Source organism: Colossoma macropomum, unplaced genomic scaffold, assembly GCF_904425465.1.
Source record: "Colossoma macropomum unplaced genomic scaffold, Colossoma_macropomum, whole genome shotgun sequence".
NCBI lineage: Eukaryota > Metazoa > Chordata > Actinopteri > Characiformes > Serrasalmidae > Colossoma > Colossoma macropomum.
In genome coordinates, this window is record NW_023494787.1 from 40,160,417 (window position 1) to 40,179,111 (window position 18,695).

At 39.1% G+C, this 18,695-nt stretch overlaps 1 protein-coding gene across 2 annotated transcripts; it reads right to left on the reverse strand.

Moving 5' to 3' along the window:
- Positions 1-405: 405 nt before the first annotated feature.
- On the reverse strand, positions 406-12,309 carry usf2 (upstream transcription factor 2, c-fos interacting). Of its 2 annotated transcripts, XM_036567347.1 has the most exons (11): positions 11,839-12,309; positions 10,323-10,366; positions 9,534-9,655; positions 8,381-8,500; positions 6,695-6,857; positions 5,608-5,695; positions 5,258-5,302; positions 4,708-4,766; positions 4,256-4,350; positions 2,581-2,709; positions 406-2,014 (listed from the first exon to the last, which is right to left on the reverse strand). In XM_036567347.1, the coding sequence occupies exons 1-11, from the start codon at positions 11,874-11,876 to the stop codon at positions 1,925-1,927; spliced, it is 993 nt and encodes a 330-aa protein (XP_036423240.1). In that variant the 5' UTR covers positions 11,877-12,309; the 3' UTR covers positions 406-1,924. The 2 variants fall into 2 exon arrangements, with proteins under 2 accessions (XP_036423240.1, XP_036423241.1); XM_036567348.1 differs by lacking the exon at positions 5,258-5,302.
- Positions 12,310-18,695: the final 6,386 nt, after the last annotated feature.

Below are 18,695 nucleotides of genomic sequence, written 5' to 3' on the forward strand. Positions count from 1 at the left end.
AGCCTGACTGCACAGTTGTGTAGAATCGGCACAAATATGGCTTACTTAGATGTCAATCATAAAGGCCAGTAATTTTGTTTTATGTCACATTGTTCATTTTATTTTGTGAGTGGTTTATACTTATTAAGTGATGAAGCTTGCTTTGAGGTGCATTCCTTCATCTGAGAGGGCCTTAAAAGAGTATCTCACCACTCCAAATTTAATATCGGACACCTTTCAGCGGCCGTTTGGGGGACTTTAGCCAACATTCTCCTGATATTTTTACATGGGTAGGAGGGAAAAGACGTGAATTACAGTGCAAGCTGCTTAGTGGGGCCTGAAATCAATGAGATCTTACAACATGGACAAAAAAAAGAAAATCTGACCACTGAACACAAAACAAGAATCAATACTGTTTGAAAGAGATTTCAGGAAAATGAAAGATTATTTAGTTAAGTCTCAGAATAACCTAAAGTTTCCACTAAATTTATTCATTTCTATGATATTACCATGCCAAAGTCATTTTGCAGTCATTTTTAAGGCAGGTACAGGCAGGAGAGGAGGTTCTTAGGAAGCATTTCTATGCAGTCCAAGTTATTTGCCAACTCGTGGCCATCATTCACGTTCTTCTGTAAGTAGCACAACCAGCCTGGAGGTGTCTGAAGTCTTTTCACGTCACTCCCCTTTTCACTCCAAAGCGCGGACTCCATATGATGTTTTAGTGACTTGGTGTATAGACACATGAAGGAAGACTTTTTTTTGTAAAAAGTGGCAGTTAACAACAGAACACACTCGTACCTAAAGACATTCTACACTTGGTAAGAATTTGTGAGAAATGTTAGAGACAGATGTCAAAGAGAATGAATTTAAGATGAAGCAGACAGAGGTCAGCTTCACCTCCTATATACATGAACTGAAACAAGTCTCCAAAAGGGAAAGGTGGGGGGTGTCTTTCAGAGGATTCATCCAAAAAAAGACAGGCAAATGATGATTTAATGAAAATATACATTATTGAGAATTGCCATGTTTAAACTGCAGTATGGTAAGTTGTATGTATCAAAAAACATGGGGCAACACATTACTTCCCTGCCTATCTCAACCCTGAGCTATTTATTTATATCGTTCCTTCATTACATGCTGATCCTATATTACGAAGGCCCCAATCAGCTTCACACCTGCAGCTTTCTATATTCTGATTGTGCCATCTATATCCTACCCACACAGAGTACTAAAGATGTATTTCGGTTACATTATAACCAGTCATACTGCAAACTCATTTGCCCTGATATAGCATTACACTGGCACCACAAACGTGATCTATCTCATATATAGTCTGACAGATTGCTCATATTACTCAAATGGGCTTACAAAATTTTGCTCCAATTAATTTTAAAGCATTTCTGATGAAATTCAAGCTTCACAACTAAGGTTTTACATCCCTGGTATGTACGTTCATTTCTCCGTAAGCTAATAAATAATGCAGACCCAAAACCTCATCATGCTGGAAACAGTAGTTACAATTACAAGGAAATGCCATGAGAAAAAAAAAACAAACAAAAAAAACCACATAGCTTCTAACAAAAGATGATCACGAGGCATGGTTGAGAGTATTTAAATGGTTCATAATTTGAAAACCAAATTACAAGTCCTTTGCAAGCATGTTTACTTCAGTTTGAGGGAAGCGACTCCAGTCCAGGGAGGTCAAAGTCTTTTAGGAAGAAGAGAAGATGGAACAAAGAAAGAGGTGTTTTTTTCCTTCTTTAAACAGTGATTATTTTTAAACTATTGTCCAATAGTCTCTCTTCAGTAATGTATGTCAATATCAAACAAGCACTCTTATTCTACCAGGTTATCAAACATCTTGAGTCTGTGATGGGGCGTGAGCATGTGTTTCACTGAGGGGTTCTTTCATCACACTGTTCCATTGTGTATGTGTGTCCATTCGTCACTGTGAAGTTGTTTCTCCACTGATTTCAAGGCCATGTTGCTGTAGCTGGGCTCTGAGCAGTGCATTGTCATTCTTCAGGTCTTCGATCTGCAGCACAGCGACACACAAGTTATACTTCATTATCACAGTTCCTGCCAGTGATATACTTTAATGCAGCCAAGGCATATTATACGTTACTACTATAATTAACAATTACTTGTTTAAAAAAAAAAAAGACTACAATTTACCTACTTTATGGCTTGCTTGTTTATTTTTCTACACTATAATATTGTGGAATCTTTTCTTAAAAAAAGGCTGAACTATGTATGGATAGCTATGCATCCTTCAGTTCATTTTTATTGTTATGATAATTGCCTCAGTTATCATACACAGTCATATGGAAAGGTTTGAACACTCCTGGTCAAATTACATGTTTTGCTGATTCTCTAAATGAATATAAGCTAATACATCCTCTACTAAGAATATCCTTAAATATGACATTTTTTCTGCACTTTTTTCCTGCACTTTTCAGTGCACAATTTCAATTTATTTGCTAGGTTTAACATCGGAAAAAATAATATAAAATAAAATTTAAAGTGTGCCATAACAGGCCACAATTGGTATCAGCTAACGCTTTCTCTGTGTTACCTCAAATTATAGAGGGAGAGAGGTACCTGTTGTCTAAGGAGCTCGTTGTCCACCTGTATTCTCTCCACCTCCTTGAAATTCTCCTGCAGCCTCTGGTTAGTCTGCCTGAGTTCTCTAATGTAGTCACATGCTTTAGACAGGATGCCCCCTTTACTCTGTTACAGAGAAAGGGTGAAGATTTTATACCACAGACTACCAAGGTTTAGCATTATTAGAATAGAATAATTATAATGGACAGAAGACAGGGAAACAACTAACTCATAGGCCTGTACCCTTCCACATTTTTCTTTGTGTTAGACCTCTCTGTAACCCAGATTCAGATAAAGTACACTATATAGACAAAAGTATTGGGACACTCCTCTTAATCATTGAATTCAGGTGTTTTATTCAGTCACATTGCCACAGGGATAAAAAAAAAAATCAAGCACCTAGCCATGCAGTCTGTTTTTACAAACACTTATGACAGAATGGGTTGTTTTAAAGAGTGCACTGAATTCGAGAGTGGTGCTGTAATAGGACGCCACTGTTGCACATCATGAAAGTTCTTCCCTCCTAGATATTTCATGATCAACTGTGAGTGGTATTATTGAAACGTGGAAGCGTTTAGGACCCACGGCTACTCAGCCACAAGGTGTCCTGCCATGTAAAGTTAGAGTGGGGTCACGGAGTGCTGAGGCACATAGTGCATAAAAGTCACCAACGCTCTGCTGACTCAATAATTGCAGAGCTCCAAACCTCCTCTGGCATTAACATCAGCACAAAACCGGTGCACCAGAAGCTTCATGGCATGGGTTTCCTTGCCTGAGCTGCTGCATGCAAGCCTTACGTCACCAAGCACAATGCCAAGCGTCGGATGGAGTGGTGTAAAGCACACCACCACTGAACTCTGGAGCAGTGGAAACAGTCTGTGGAGTGATGAATCATGCTTCTCTATCTGACAGTCTGATGGATGAATCTGGGTTTGGCGAATGCTAGGAGAAATGTTACCCTGCCTGACTGCATTGTGCCAGCTGTAAAGTTTGGTGGAGGAGGCATAATGCTATGGGGTTTTTTTCCAGGGGTTGGCCTAGGACCCTTAGTTCCAGTGAAGGGAAATCTTAATGCTGCAGCATAACAAGACATTTTGAACAACTGTATGCTTGCATGTTTGTGGGAACAGTCTGGGGAAGGCCCTTTTCTGTTCTAGCATGACTGAGCCCCAGTGCACAAAGCAAGGTCCATAAAGGCATGGCTGGGTGAGTCTGGTGTGGAAGATCTTGACTGGCCTGCACAGAGCCCTGACCTCAACCCCATCAAACAGCTTTGGGATGAACTAGAACAGGGATTGTGAGCCAGGCCCTCTCATCAAACATCTGTGTCTAACCTCACAAATGCTCTTCTGGATGATTGGACAAAAATTGCCACAGACACACTCCAAAATCTTGTAGAAAGTTTCCCAGAGGTATGGAAGCCGTCATAGCTGCAAAGGGGGACCAACTCTATATTAATGCCTATGGATTTAGAATGGGCGTTATAAAAGCTCAGGTAGGTGTCCCAATACTTTTGTCCATATAGTGTATCAGAAGCATCCAACTCTTGTGACAGTGATGGTGGGGTACAGAAAATTCTAACACAGGGCATTTGTGAAAGGGTAGAATTTGTTGTTTCCCTTTCTTCTGTAACACACACAGAACTGCAGAACAGGCATTTTTGTGTACATACTGCTCCAGTTTTGGTGTTGTCCATGTTGCAGTCTGGGATGATCTTGGACAGTGTGACTATCCAGTTATTAATCTTGTCTCTTCTCCTTCTTTCCACTGCAAAGTGTTCAAGTCCTGTTCTAAACTCTACATATCAAATTCATAATGAATCATAAACTGAATCTAGATCCTAAATTTGTGTGATTGGAGTGACTGAGTGGAGATGCATTGCATGACAGTTATTTAGGTACATTATACTGCCTTTGAGTGGCACCACTGCATATTACTTATCTGCAGAAACTACAGACATAACTAACTGTCATCTTTAGGATAGCATTATATCTTTTGCTGTCAGTGACACCAAAATTTTGCACACTACTCACTTAAAAATGTCAATTGGCTGTATTTCCAGTAATAGTATAAATGTGCACAAAGTTAGCTGGGACACTTTTATACACTTTGATTACATTTTACCTTCATTGTGTTGCGCTCTCCTCCTTTCATCACGCGGTGCTCTCGGGCCATCGACCTTCCTGTTTTAGCAAAGAGAGATGGGAAAATGAAAAGCAGGTGATGTTTAGCTACACCACTGAAATACCACAAACACAAAAACTTGTATGCTAAAGTTTCCCAACAAACAAAAATTCTTTTAGCACAATTTCAAACTCAGTAAAACACTCTTTCTGCAAAATATGCAGGCAATGTACAATTCCAAATTTCATCATACAGGGCTGAGGTCAAATCCAGATTAAAGTTCACTTTTTACATTTCATTTCTTTTTAAATAAATCCATTACAAAACACACACACACACACACACACACACACACACACACACACACAACATTAACCACAGTTGGAGGGCCTCTAGCAGCTAGCATCTGACTGGAGGCTAGCAGGCTAGCACAGAGGCTACAGAAGGTAGGGGGTGTCAGCGATTGTTTTTTTTATTCTGTTTTGTTTTTTTGGAGGGCGGGTGGGGGGTCGGGAATGAGGTAGGAGGGGGTGCAGAAGGTGTTCCTCACCAGTTTGAACTGCCATGTTGAAGCATCTCGTTTTCGCCAAAGTCTCTGGGGACGGTAGGTAAGTGGGATACATTTTTGTTTTTTTCTGTTTCCTAGCACTCAATTCAAGTAGGCAAAATGTAAAAAAATGCTATAAATCTGAATGAATTTCATTTTCATTATTCTAAATGTTATCATAATACATTTCAAAAAGCACACACTTACACGTTATGCAGTTCTAAGAAATCCAATCACTCAGGTGATGAGTGAATTGAACTATTTATTTATATCAGCAGGGAGATGCAAAGGGTGGACTGAGTCATCCAGCCTGCGGGAGAGGGAGTGTACTTTAATATATGGCCTGTACTCACGTGGAATAAGTGTGGGTGCGGGGGGCAATAGTCCGTGGCGTGCCAGTTTGTAAAACATCTGGAGGACTCATCATCACGTAAAACTGACCTGGATGCCAGTGGAAAGAGAAATATTTGAAGATCATTCTGCTGCAACTAGAAATTGCACATTACAGTGAGAGTTCACCTAATGTTACTGATTTTTCAAACTTGAGTGACTCATTAGTGTCTCTGCTATTTTACCCAAGAAGAGCTTTTCACTGAAATGTTGAAAAAACATGCAAAACATACTCTCAAAAGGAGTCATTCAACCAAAAGGCATTTCAAAAACTTCCACATTGCCACATTAGAGTTTTTCAAGTTGCTTTTGGAAGAACAACATGGCACTGTGTTCATCTCTTTTAGATGAATAAATAAGGAACAGTGAATTATACTGTTAGTAACTGCAAACTACTTTCAGTAAAAATTAGGGGAATGGCAATACTCTCAGCTTACATAAAAAAATATGAATCAAAATTACTCGTGGTGAGATGCTAATTACAACAAGACATCCACCGTAGAATCTAAAAAGACAAATCTTGGAAAACATCATGCAGTTTTTCATGCTTATGTGAGTAAAAACAAAATGGCAGGTTATGTAGTCATATGCAAATGCAATTACAAATTACTGCTTAACATATTGGGGGGAAAAACTAAACACAAAATGTGGCATGCACAAAGGTAATGGCACATTTTTTATTTCACCCCCCCCAATATGTTACACTAGCAAATAAACAGCAAGTGTGCATTAAAATTAGCATAAAAATGCTATATTTAAGATTTTTTTCACTGTAGAGGATGTTTTTTTTCTACTTAGAAAATCAACAAAACATGTAATTTGACTGGGGGTATTCAAACTTTCACATGCAACTGTATGAATTAAGAACACAGAGTAGGCACAAGATTTTCTTTTTTTTTGTGTTGAGTGTGAAATAGAAAACCCTGCCACTTCACTCATTTTCTGACTGGGCAAAAACTGACACATGACCATGTCAGGAGGCAAAATGATTTTTCATTTTTAATAATTCAAAAAGAGCACTCATGTATGAGTGAATGTGTAAGAACTGACCTCCGGCCGGCGTGAGAGCAGTATCGGTGGCTGCTTGAACAGAAACAGCAGTTGCCGTACCATCACTGACAGTAGCTGCAGGAAAATAAGCAAAGCGTGTCTCTCCACCCACTGTCTCTCCTGCGGGACTGCCTCCATTACTGAAAGGGTTCTGGATAACAGCCTAAAAAAAGGGAACACAGACAGCATTTACACTTCTAATTTTATATGTTCCAAATGCAGCTGACGTCCAGATAAAGTTCATCTACATTTCGTTTTTAACCTGGCTTCATATACATCTGGCTTTCGGACAAATAGAAATCCTATTTGCATCAGTGCTGCTTTTACACAAACCAAAGAAATCCTAACTTCAAAATCCCTCAACAATACTGTGCCACTAATTCTGTTCTATGCAGGTAACTGAAAAACCAAGAGCAGTTTTATGATGCTTAAAAGTGTAAAAAGCAACAGGAACTGTTAAATGAAGCTTTTCAAGTCTGTGTTTGTCTGTTTGGGAGGGGTAAACATTACATACACATCTTGACGAAAGAGATACATTTAGACTTTGGCTGTACCTCTAATGTCTCTCAAACAAATTCCTGAAGTAATTGCTAAAGTGGTTTGAGTGGTAGGATTGCAATTTGCTTCCAATGTGTCCTGGCTGCATTTTTGACATAGAGGATCAGATGGCTATCCGATCTGCCAGACATGAAAAAAGCTACTGGATATACTGCACAGTGGAATCCAGATTACTAGATAAGAGTTTGGCAGATTACTGGAGAAATGCAATCTGACACTTACTACAAATTACATGACTAAATATGGAATCAGCAATCTTTTAGATTACCAAAAAAAACAAAACAATCTTACTTCTGTACTACTTTCAAATTACTTTTGATAATTTTGGATCTTATATTTCTTCCCTGTGGCCTGCCTGTGTTAAAAGTAAAGTTGTTTCAAATCATTTATTGAGCTGACACTGATCGATCTTGTATGTTTGAACCGCAAGTCAGTACTGTTATCAGTCACTGCTATTATGCCCTTTTATGAGCACATAAATTAAGAACTAATAGACTAACTTATTGATACTGCCTAATTAAAAATGTAACAAGCAAAAACAGCAATCCACAAAAAAGTAACTGTAAGCTGATTATGCATATTGTCTAAAAGGTATCCTACTTTCGAGCACTTGATTTTTGTAGTTGTATTCTATGTCTGCAACATATTACATAATCCAGATTAAATGTCGTCCTTTACTACCCAGGAACAGGGCAAAATAACATTCATCTTTTAAAAAAAAACACACACAAAAAAGGATCACAAATGACGGCTATGAAATGGAGGGAAGACTATGCCACCTATGCCACTGCTCAACATAAACACCATGAAAGTTTAATTAGAACTGTATGGGGTTTTAGACACTATGGGAATGTTCGCAAACATTCAACAGGTTTTTAGCCACTCAGTCATGAACGAGATGACAAGTTTATTTTATAAACAAAAAATGCTAATTTGTTCTTGTGTGAAATATTAAAAAAATTCTAATATATTTAAGTATTTAATGAACAAACAAGGGAAAACTTATGATTCCATTTGACAGCCCTACGCAGGATTGATTAAAAAAAATAGATATTTTGATTAAAACAGAAATACTGAATCCAGCCTCTCTGCTCTTTCACATACTAATATACCTAGGAACACACTTACCTGTGCGACAGCCTGCTGGGCACCAGCAAAGGCGGCTGTGGACACCACGCTGACCGCAGCTCCTCCATCTCCAGCTGCCTCCAACTGGTCTTCTGTCACCTGGACGACACGATATGTCACCTGCAGATGAAAAAAAAAGAATGAACAAATAAGAAGAAACCAGCCATGTGCTTGTGTGAACTGTTGTACAAAAACTCTATAAAATAATTCATCAGTGGAGTGGAGATTCTTTTTAACAGATAATAACAAATGTGGAGACTAACCACATTGATTTTTTAACGTCAAATATTTCTGTTGACCCCTGAAACATCACATGGCAAGAACAAGACTTCTGTTTGACTTGTGTAACTACTTTTTAAGGCATTGTGTGCTGTGAATGTAACCCATCTTCCAGCAAATAAATTTTTGGTTGTGTAGCATGAACTAGACTGGACAGAAGACTTTGTTCGTCCACTAAAATTCACATTTCAATAAATATATGTACAGATTGTAAAGGCATCATATGAGACCCAAAAAGTTATTGCAGGAATCAAAGTTTAAAGACCAAAATATGATATTTCTCTCCATACTGCTACAATACAGCCATTGCCTATCCAATGCAAAGTCAGAATCTCATTCGTAAGTGGCATTAGCGTGTTTTAGATTACTGAGGTTTAGTTTCACAGAACTTCTGCAAATGCTTTAAACAAGTACTTCCTGCAGATATGTGACATGTCAATAATATACCAAGCTAGTTCAGAACAAATAAATATACATCCAGTAATCTGATTATTAAAAGATCATGATTCGTTCTGTCAGCCAACAAATAAGGAAAAAAAGCACAGTCATTTTCTAAAAGTCACCCCTAGATTAAGAGCACAATGTTTTTTGAACCAAATTACATATGAACTGTTCACTGTCAAACAATTCAATTCCACATACAGCAATAGAGGCATAGAGCATAGAAACCAAGCAAATCAAAGACCGTATTTGCCACAAATATGGTACAAGTACAATAAAAAGAAACCATTCCCAGAATATCCTGAAAGGGCCTTTAGGTTCCCAGAAATACATCAAAGGCTTTTAAAGGTTTCCAGAGACAATGATTTAGGATGACCCCTTCCTGACCCCTGCAAACCTTGCCCCTCCTCCCAAAGTTAAAAACTGTGCTGACCTGGCCTCCGCTGTTTTCTGTGCGGAACTGGTACTGGACATTGTGGTCAGCAGCGAATACTGCAGCTTGCTGTGCACTCGCTATGGTAACCGCCGCCGGCTCCTCCGCCCCCACTCCCTCTCCTGAGGGACAAGCACGCACACGCGCACACACACACACACACACACACACACACACTGAGTGTCATATCCAAAAGAACATACAAAGCTAGTTTGTTAAGCATTTGCTAAATATAATCATAGAAAAGATGCAAGTGAATTATGCATGAGACAGGATTGGTATTTCAGCAAGTACTAGTTCATACTCTACACTGATTTCATTGCTTCCTCAACCCCAGTCTATCAGAATGAACAATAGGACAGTTTTTCCATACAAATAATTCACATACCAACTGATATTTTGCAAACGTTAATGTTGCTTCACTATAGCTACAATACTTTGTATCCCACACAACACTGAATGGGCATGTTTCAGCCAACGTCTCCCACACTTTGTCTTGTTGTGCACTGCATATGCAGATTTGCGCAAAAAGGTATATTTATTCTGTGTAGATTATGTCACGGGATCTTCAGCTACTGTTGCAGCTATTTATGAGCACATCTGTCTATCCGTGTGTCTGTCTGTCTCAGGTCAATGTTGCAAGGCTTATGCTGTGTCTACATTTGAGTGGCTCTTTATTTATGATCTTCAAATTAATAAAGCCTTCATTTCCTTGTATACATTAGTAAAAAGTTGCCAACTGCACTATCCCTGTACTGAGACATCAGGGCTTGACAAATTAAAGCTTACCTTCCTGAAGCTGAACAACCTCCTCAGTTTCCTGTTTCTCGTGACTGAAACAGAAGAAGCAAAAGAAATATTACACCAATGTTAGCAAAGAAAAATTGACATTAGAGCTGAGTAATATGACAGCATAATCCTTCTTTATACAATTAGATTTCAGGATTATGGTGTTGCATACCAGGATAATGTGATATAGGATGAACATGATGCTGATGATGATCTATTCTTGTCTTATTAAACAGGCCTTAGACCAAAAACACAAACATGAGCAAGCAGAGATGGGCAGTGTGACTCAAAGATTAGGTCATAATGTTTGAATTATGCGTATTAACAATAGGTGTGAGGTAACAGTTTGACTATCTCGCCATATTACCATATTTAAAATTCTGATAACAGCTTATAATCACAATACACTGCCCATCTTAATGATCAGGTCTGGGAAGTTTAGCTCTATATGAGCAACGCAGTTCATAACCTCAAGTAAAAAGAAACAAAATATATATGCAAACACTGCAACATACAACAAATACCAGAATTAATTTAACGTCTAAACATCTCGATTTCTTCTAGAAATGTGTCCTCTGCGATTGCTGGTCAGTGTTTTGACCTGAAAAGTGTTTACAACTATAAAACACAGAGTGGACTGTGTTGCTTTTTGACAGTTCTCGCAGTTTTACTCTAAGCTCAGCATAAAACGACTATATTAGTGTGTCTATAGTGTTTTACACAGCTTACGCGCAAAATAACTCGAGCTTTTATGCCAAGTAACTGTTGTAGAGAGGTGTTCTCTCAGCCTGAGCATTGTTGAACAGTGAACGCCCCCCCGGACACAAAGTATCGACCCGCGTAGAGCAAAACGACGAACTAGAAACCGGGCAGCACAAACAAAATAAACAAAATGTCACATTTTAAGCCACTACGTAAATGTGAAAGTGCAGCCAAACTAGCTTCACCAAGAAACTGAGAGCTCTAAGAACGAAAGACATAAAAACAATAAAATGTTAGCCAGCTTAGCATCCGGACTCGCAAAAGGAATTCATTCCGCTCCCTCTTAAACTGGCGGTTAGCTAACTTTGCTTAATTAACGATAAAGGCCAGATTTGGCCCTGGACAGCAGAGGAAAAAGACTTAAAGTGGTACTTAAAATGCGCTCAGGAGTGGTCCTGAACCATCCCGCAGCTATATAACAGAAACAAATGCTAAAAGGAGACTGAGAAACACAAAACACGAACAATACCGACCGGAAAATGTAGCTTAGCTAGCAGTAAAGAGTGTTTCTGCTAACCAGGCGAGCTAAAATCGGCAAAAATACGGTGACTTTCACAGAAAACCACACACGCTTCACTGAGCCAATAACTACAACAGTTAGTCACTGTAACCTCGGCGTGCACCAAACTTTCTAACAGTGTGGAGAATAAAGTTGTAGTTGTGTGTGAATCGCCGCTGAGTGCTCGGCTACAGAAGATGGTGTCCAGGCCCGGGAGCCATTAACGGGAGAGAGAGCAGAGAGAGCAGCTCTCACCTCGTCGGCGCGTCCAGGCTCTGTTCGAGCATATCCATGAAGGTAAGCGATTTAAAACGTGATATTCAGCGACACTGAAATACGGAGATGGAAGTGCTGATCACGGGGACAAACACGCGGGTCATGTGAGAGAGACAGTCCAGGACACGTGAGGCGCAGGCTGGGCGAGCAGTTAAAATGGAGACCGCTGAAGAGTCGGAGGTGGCGCGCTCCTCTCTCCTCTCTTCTCCTCCGCGCTCTGCTTTCCTGCTCTGTGAGCGAGAGCGGCGCTGCTGCCGAACTACTCCTCCTGACCAGGACTGCGATTCGAGCCCCTTAACTCGGTTTTCTAACGCCTTTTAATGCCGTCGTTACTTATGTATGCTGTATCGATATCTATTGCAGTGCTGTTTATAAGCTGTCGAAGCGCTCGTTGACTTTCCAGCCTTCGTTTCTTTGTTTATTTCGTCGTCGTATTTTTCGTTGGACGTATCCATCCGCAAGCCTGAAACAAGTAGCCTATTCACACAGCCGCTAATAAGACACGGAGTGGACTAGCTTTATACCCTTATCATGTTTGTGGTGCAGTGTCAGTGTACAGTTCACAGTACAGTTGCATTAAAATGTGCTGGAACAGATACATGACTGGCGAGTGTGATTTTAACCTTCGATGTGGTTGTTTTGCTGGTCGTTTATATCTAACACGGACTGTGTGAGATAGGAATAGAGTGGTTTTATGAGTTACTGACTAAGTGTAATGTAGTGCAAAACGTGCCTGATATGTTTAATGTAATCTGGAGAACAGAAGTAATACAGGATTTCAGAGCGCACCTACACATAGCTGAGGGGATTACAAATAATGATGAGCTAGTTCTTTCCTCAGGTGACCAGAATGATCCAATCCGGGTTTTCAGTCAAACCACATGACACGGACATGACTGCTTGACTTACAGCAGTGCGTTGAGGATCCTATTGTAGGGTGTGAGTTTAATCGAAGGGTTGGCTCATAATAAACCCTGTAAAATGATTTAAACACCGTTTGACACCACTGCCACAAAAATATAGAACCTGCTTAACTATATCGGCTACGTGGCGTATGACTTTTGATGAAAATAGTGGAAATCGCCTTCGCTGATTCAGAGAGTGGCTTTTGCACGCAGACGGTTAAGAAAAGCGAATACAGAGGAGTTAAAACGAACTTAAAATCAGTAACAGCGTGTAGTTTTAAGTTCACTCGGACTGTGGCAGCCAGCCGAGCACAGGGTACAGAGATGTACATGTAGCCTGTGTCGTTAGCATGTAGGCTAATGTATTGAACATGAACAGCCTTGATAGATCAACAGGGAGGTGTAGCACATATTTAAAGGGGAACTTATTTATTTATATTTTTTAATACGTTTATTGTTAAGATGTAAACAAAGTCATTCAGGGTTTCAAGTTTGGTGTGAAATGCTTCTTTCTAGAGAAACTTGGAGACAGAATTGTTCACAGAGGTGGTGATAAGAACCAGACGTCTGAAGAGTTTAATGCCTCTAACAAAGCCACAAAGTTATTACATTAAATGAACGCTACTTGAAGCCCAAATACATTGTTTTATGATAGTTTTGTGATCAACATTTGGGCTGCAAACGTTTTAAAAATCAATTAACGGTGGAGAGATAATGTAGGGTGTTATAAGGCAAAGTAGTGTCTAAAAACTTTTTCAGGATAGCGTACCAGAGACAGTAGAGAATAGTAGGACACACAGTGTATGGACGGTTTTTTTTTTTAATCTATAATACTTTATAGTGGTTTGTACTATAAAGTTAAAGTATAAGTTTTATTTGTATTAAGTATTATTTGGTTGCCTAAAACAAACTACATATCTGTGAATGTTTTAATTTTTTTTATTTATATTTTTAAGCGGTAGCTAATATCACTTTATCTGCACTCGACTCTCTGGGCTGCTTAAATATCTTGTGCACGCGCGTGATCGTGTGTAAACATGTTCACAGGTCATTTTGGATAGTAAATGAAATGGTTATATTTACACAACCCCTGGTTCTTTTGCCGCCTTTGTAAGGAAATCTGAGTCTGTACGTTACTTTACAATGTAGCATTTTAAATGTAAGAAAAGGTGGATGTAAGCACAAACCTTTTACTTAAAAATTGAAAGATGCAGGGAAACCATGAAATCCAAAATGCAAGAGGAACATGGCTTCCATCTTGAATCCTCATAATGTCAGTTAGTTTTGCAGCCATTGTCCTGCACATTGAAGCTGAGGCCTAGAGATAGATGTCTTTGTGACAATGTCTCTGAAAACCTATAAACAATCGATCACATTGCTTAAGAGTATAATAACCCATCATGCTGACCTTACTCTAGAGATTCAAGAGAATTACTGACTATTTAACCTCAGGCCAAGAATGCAGCCCACATATGAAGCAAGCCGGCAAGTGGAAGCAGAAGAATGTCAGAGGATTTACCACAGAGAGACCACAAGGTCAAGATGGAGGTTAAAGGAAGAAGAGACGGAAGCAGGGTGCCAAGCTGAGCCCTTCCATCTCTTTGCTTCAGAGACTTTCTGTTAGACAGGAACTGTGAGGGTCTTGAGCTTATATGTGACAATGGAGAGCATGAATGGTGACACGCTCACAGAACAGCTTTTTAAAAGAATCTGTTTATTAAACCAAGTTTATTAAAGACGTCTTAGCACAAAGATCACCAACAGGTCACCATTTTCTTCTTTCTCCCATCACAAAGCAGGAGTTCACACAGAGTGTTACTCTCAGCTGCCCCAAACTGTTTCCCTCAGTAAGCATCAAGGTTACATACCAATGATATAGAGGCATGGAAAGGTATAGTAAGATGACATTAGAGAGAATCAGGCCCTTTCCAAAACCCTCATGCATATGTAGAGAGCATTGTGTTTGTCTTTGAAAGCCAAGGTGATGGCGCAGGCCCATGCATCAACTCCACAAAGCATGAGAGCCTAAACATTTACCCCTGATCGAAAGAATGATGAGTTATCTGCCAGTTATGTTGCTGACAGTGTTGACAGAATTTCTTTCATTGCCAGTTTTTAAATAAACCACCAAAAAAAGTTTAATAATTAATACTGGTTACTGTGGTTACTGCTAATGGTGGTTACTACTGTCCAGTCACAGGATAAGATAAAACAGCATTTTTTTCCCACAGTGAAACTATAAACAAATAAGCTAGTATTTTATCAACAGTACTGTGCAAAAGTCAGAGGCCACCCTTTCATTCATTGAATTTGGGTAAAAATTCTTCATTTTTCAGCATCAGTAAAAATAAAAAAGTAGAAATCATATTTAATAGAAAATTATACAGAAGCCTCAACAACTAAATATGATCTTTTCAGTGTTTAAGGTGTCCACTCTGCATTAAGTACAGTTTTCATTCTTCTCAGGAGACTTGCTTTCAGTTTCGGTTTCAGACATAATCTCTTAAAAAAGGTGGTTCTTCAATGGTTTTTAAGTGAAGAAAATGGGTCTATATTATAGAACCATGAATACTCAAAGAACCCTTTGCATGATTAAAAGGTTCTTTGCATCTGAAGTCACTTAAGTCTTAGGTTTTTAATAGGCTATACGTAAGAAAATTGTAGGATCTCATAATTTTCTTTATAGGTCTCTTCTACACCATCTGAAAATTTTCAGCTATGTCAGTGTGGAAGGAGTGCACTTTCCTCATTTCTCTCCAGAACTTCTTACAATGAAGTGCTTATGCTAATATCCTCTTTTTCCCCAAGGGGAATTTAGGAGAAAGAATACAGAAATCTATGATTCTTCATTAATACAGTATTGAGATATCCTTTATTTCTCCTGAGAAATTTCTTCTGTAATTTGTAAGATCTAATTGTAACTGAAGTGTATTCTCATGTTAATGTTATGTTCTGTCTAGTTACTCCTTGTGAAATTATACTCAGTTCAGATTATATGCTGATATACAGTGCTCTTATGCAGTGCGTGAAATACCCCTTGGTATTCAGGGGTCCCATGTTAGCTGGCTATACTCCTGCATTGACTGGCTGCTAACTCACTTGCCAGAGCTAATGCTAGCTTCAATAACAACAAAATGTTTGATTGAACAATTCCTCTTGTGGAAAATGCTCTTTTCTAGTTTGGTAAAGTGATCTTTGACAGATTAACTGAGATCTTACACGTCTCCTATTTTGTCTCTGGTTTGAGAAATGAGTAACGATTTCCACCAGTCTCTTGGAAAATTACAAAGGTTTTCAGATTTACTAATATGCTGTGCCATATTGTAATTTTTTTAGCGGTATTCTGGCCATACAGTTGCTAGGCTACGAAGGACCAACTGGGTGAGTCAGTTTGCCACAGTGCCATACATAAGTTTATGTTCAGGGACCCTGCAGAATTTTGATTTTGAGACATTCAGGGCGCCCAAGGTCAATTAGGGGGTCCCAGACCCCCCTAGGACCCCCTGTATTTTGTACCTTGCTCTTAAGCACATAAACATACAAACACTCTGCAATTTCGTTTATAAAAGACATACAGTTGTACAAAAGTGTGTAAACTCACTGGATTTATGTATCTTAAATCAGAATTAATACAGACATATTTAACAATCACATACATTTTGCAGTGACATATTTCCTAAACAAGTGGTTTACTCTGTCAAAGACATTGATGGAAAAATTGTAAATTTATTCTGCTTTACCTAAACTGTTCATACATTTTGAGCAGTTTGTTTCAGACACTGCATTTGAGGTCAGGACTCTGGCTCTTTTAACATAAGTAAATTCTTTGGCTTAAGCCACTCTGATGATTTATTACTGTGTTCTGGATAATGTTGCCTGACCCAACATCCTTTGAGGTGCCACGGACAGAAATCCTGACACAGAATTTCCTGATACAGCTTGGAATTCTTTGATTGTATGTAAGTGGTCCTGCTGGTCCTGAAACCGCAAAGCAGCCCTCCACCATGATTCACGGTTGGAGCAGTGTTTTGTTTTCTCCAAACATAATGCTGTGTACCTTTTAGGTGTTTCTGTTATCTGGTATTAACAAGGTTTATGAGGTTCTTAAGCAACAAACATACATGGGTTTCCTCAAACACATCGATTTTTAAAAAGAATCTGCCTAACTACATCTTTATTATGTAAACATTCAGCAAGTCATTCAGAGTGGTTTGATGTGAAATGCGCCATTCGAGATATACAACCCCAATTCTAAAAAAGTTGTGACGCTGTGTAAAATGTAAATGTAAATAAAAACAGAATGCAATGATTTGCAAATCTCATAGAGCCATATTTTATTCACAATAGAACATAGAACACATATCAGATGTTGAAAGTGAGACATTTTCCCATTTCATGAAAAACATTAACTCATTTAGAACTTGATGGCAGCAACGCATCTCACAAAAGTTGGGACAGGGGCAACAAATAGCTGGAAAAGTTGTGTAATGCTAAAAAACACACATGGTGGTTAATTGGCAACAGGTCAGTAACATAATTGGGTATAAAAAGAGCATCCCAGAGAGGCTGAGACTTTCAGAAGTAAAGATGGGGAGGGATTCACCACTTTGTGAAAGACTGCACGATAAAATAGTGCAAGAATTCAAGAATAATGTTTCTCAATGTAAAATAGAAAAGAACTTTTGCTTTTCATCATCTACGTCACATAATATTAAAAGATTCAGAGAATCTGGAGAAATCTCTGTATGCAAGGGACATAGCCTAAAACTAATATTGGCTGGCTATGATCTTTGGGCCCTCAGGCAGCACTGCACTAAAAACAGACATGATTCTGTGGTGGAAATCACTGCATGGGCTCAGGAACACGTCCAGAAATCATTGTCTGTGAAAACAGTTTGCTGTACAATCCACAAATGCAAGTTAAAGCTGTATCATGCAAAGAAGACGCTATATGTCAACACGATCCAGAAATGCCCCTGTCTTCTCTGGGCCAAAGCTCATTTAAAATGGACTGAGGTAAAGTGGAAAAGTGTCCTGTGTTCTGACGAATCAAAATTTGAAATTCTTTTTGGAAATCATGGACACTGTGTCCTCTGGGCTAAAGGCCCCTCAGCTTGTTATTAGCACACAGTTCAAAAGCCAGCACCCATGATGGTATAGGGGTGCATTAGTGCACATGGTAAGGGTTTCTTGCACATCTGTGAAGGCAACATTAATGCTGAACGAAATACACAGACTTTGGCAACATATGCTGCTATCCAGACAGCATCTCTTTCAGGGAAGGCCTTGCATATTTCATCAAGACAATGCTAAACCACACACTGCATCCATCACAACAGCATGGCTTCCCAGAAGAAGAGTCCAGGTACTGAATTGGCCTGCAGTCCAGACCTTTCACCGACAAAAAACCTTTGGCGCGTCACGAAATGAAAAATCCGGCAAAGAAGACCCCGGAATGTTGAGCAGCTAGAATCCTACATCAGACAAGAATGGGACAACATTCCCCAACTCCAGCAATTGTTCTCTTAACTTCCTGACTGTTGTTTACAGAAGAGGGGATGGTACACAATGGTAGATATGGCCCTGTCCCAACTTTTTTAAGATGCGTTGCTGCCATGTTCAAGTTCTAAATGAGTTAATGTTTTTCATGAAATGGTAAAATGTCTCACTTTCAACATCAGATATGTGCTCTGTGTTCTATTGTGAATAAAATATGGGTCTATGAGATCTGCAAATCATTGCATTCTGTTTCTATTTACATTTATTTACATTTATTTTACACAGCGTCCCAACTTTTTTTAGAATTGTTGTACTTACCAAGTTCACAGCGAGGGTGATGGGAACTAGATGTTTGAAGTGTTAAATGCCTCTAAATGCTACCTTACACGGTTACAAACACACTGCTTGATCCCTGAGACACTTTTACAATAG

What these genes read in the sequence shown, in the direction of transcription:
- usf2 (XM_036567347.1), bottom strand. Translation starts at nt 11,876, where the DNA reads ATGGATATGCTCGAACAGAGCCTGGACGCGCCGACGAG. An exon ending in CCCAGCAGGCTGTCGCACAG is followed by an intron (nt 6,858 to 8,380) that starts GTAAGTGTGTTC and finishes CCCTTTTTTTAG; the next exon opens with GCTGTTATCCAGAACCCTTT. An exon ending in ACGAGCTCCTTAGACAACAG is followed by an intron (nt 2,015 to 2,580) that starts GTACCTCTCTCC and finishes GCTGTGCTGCAG; the next exon opens with ATCGAAGACCTGAAGAATGA.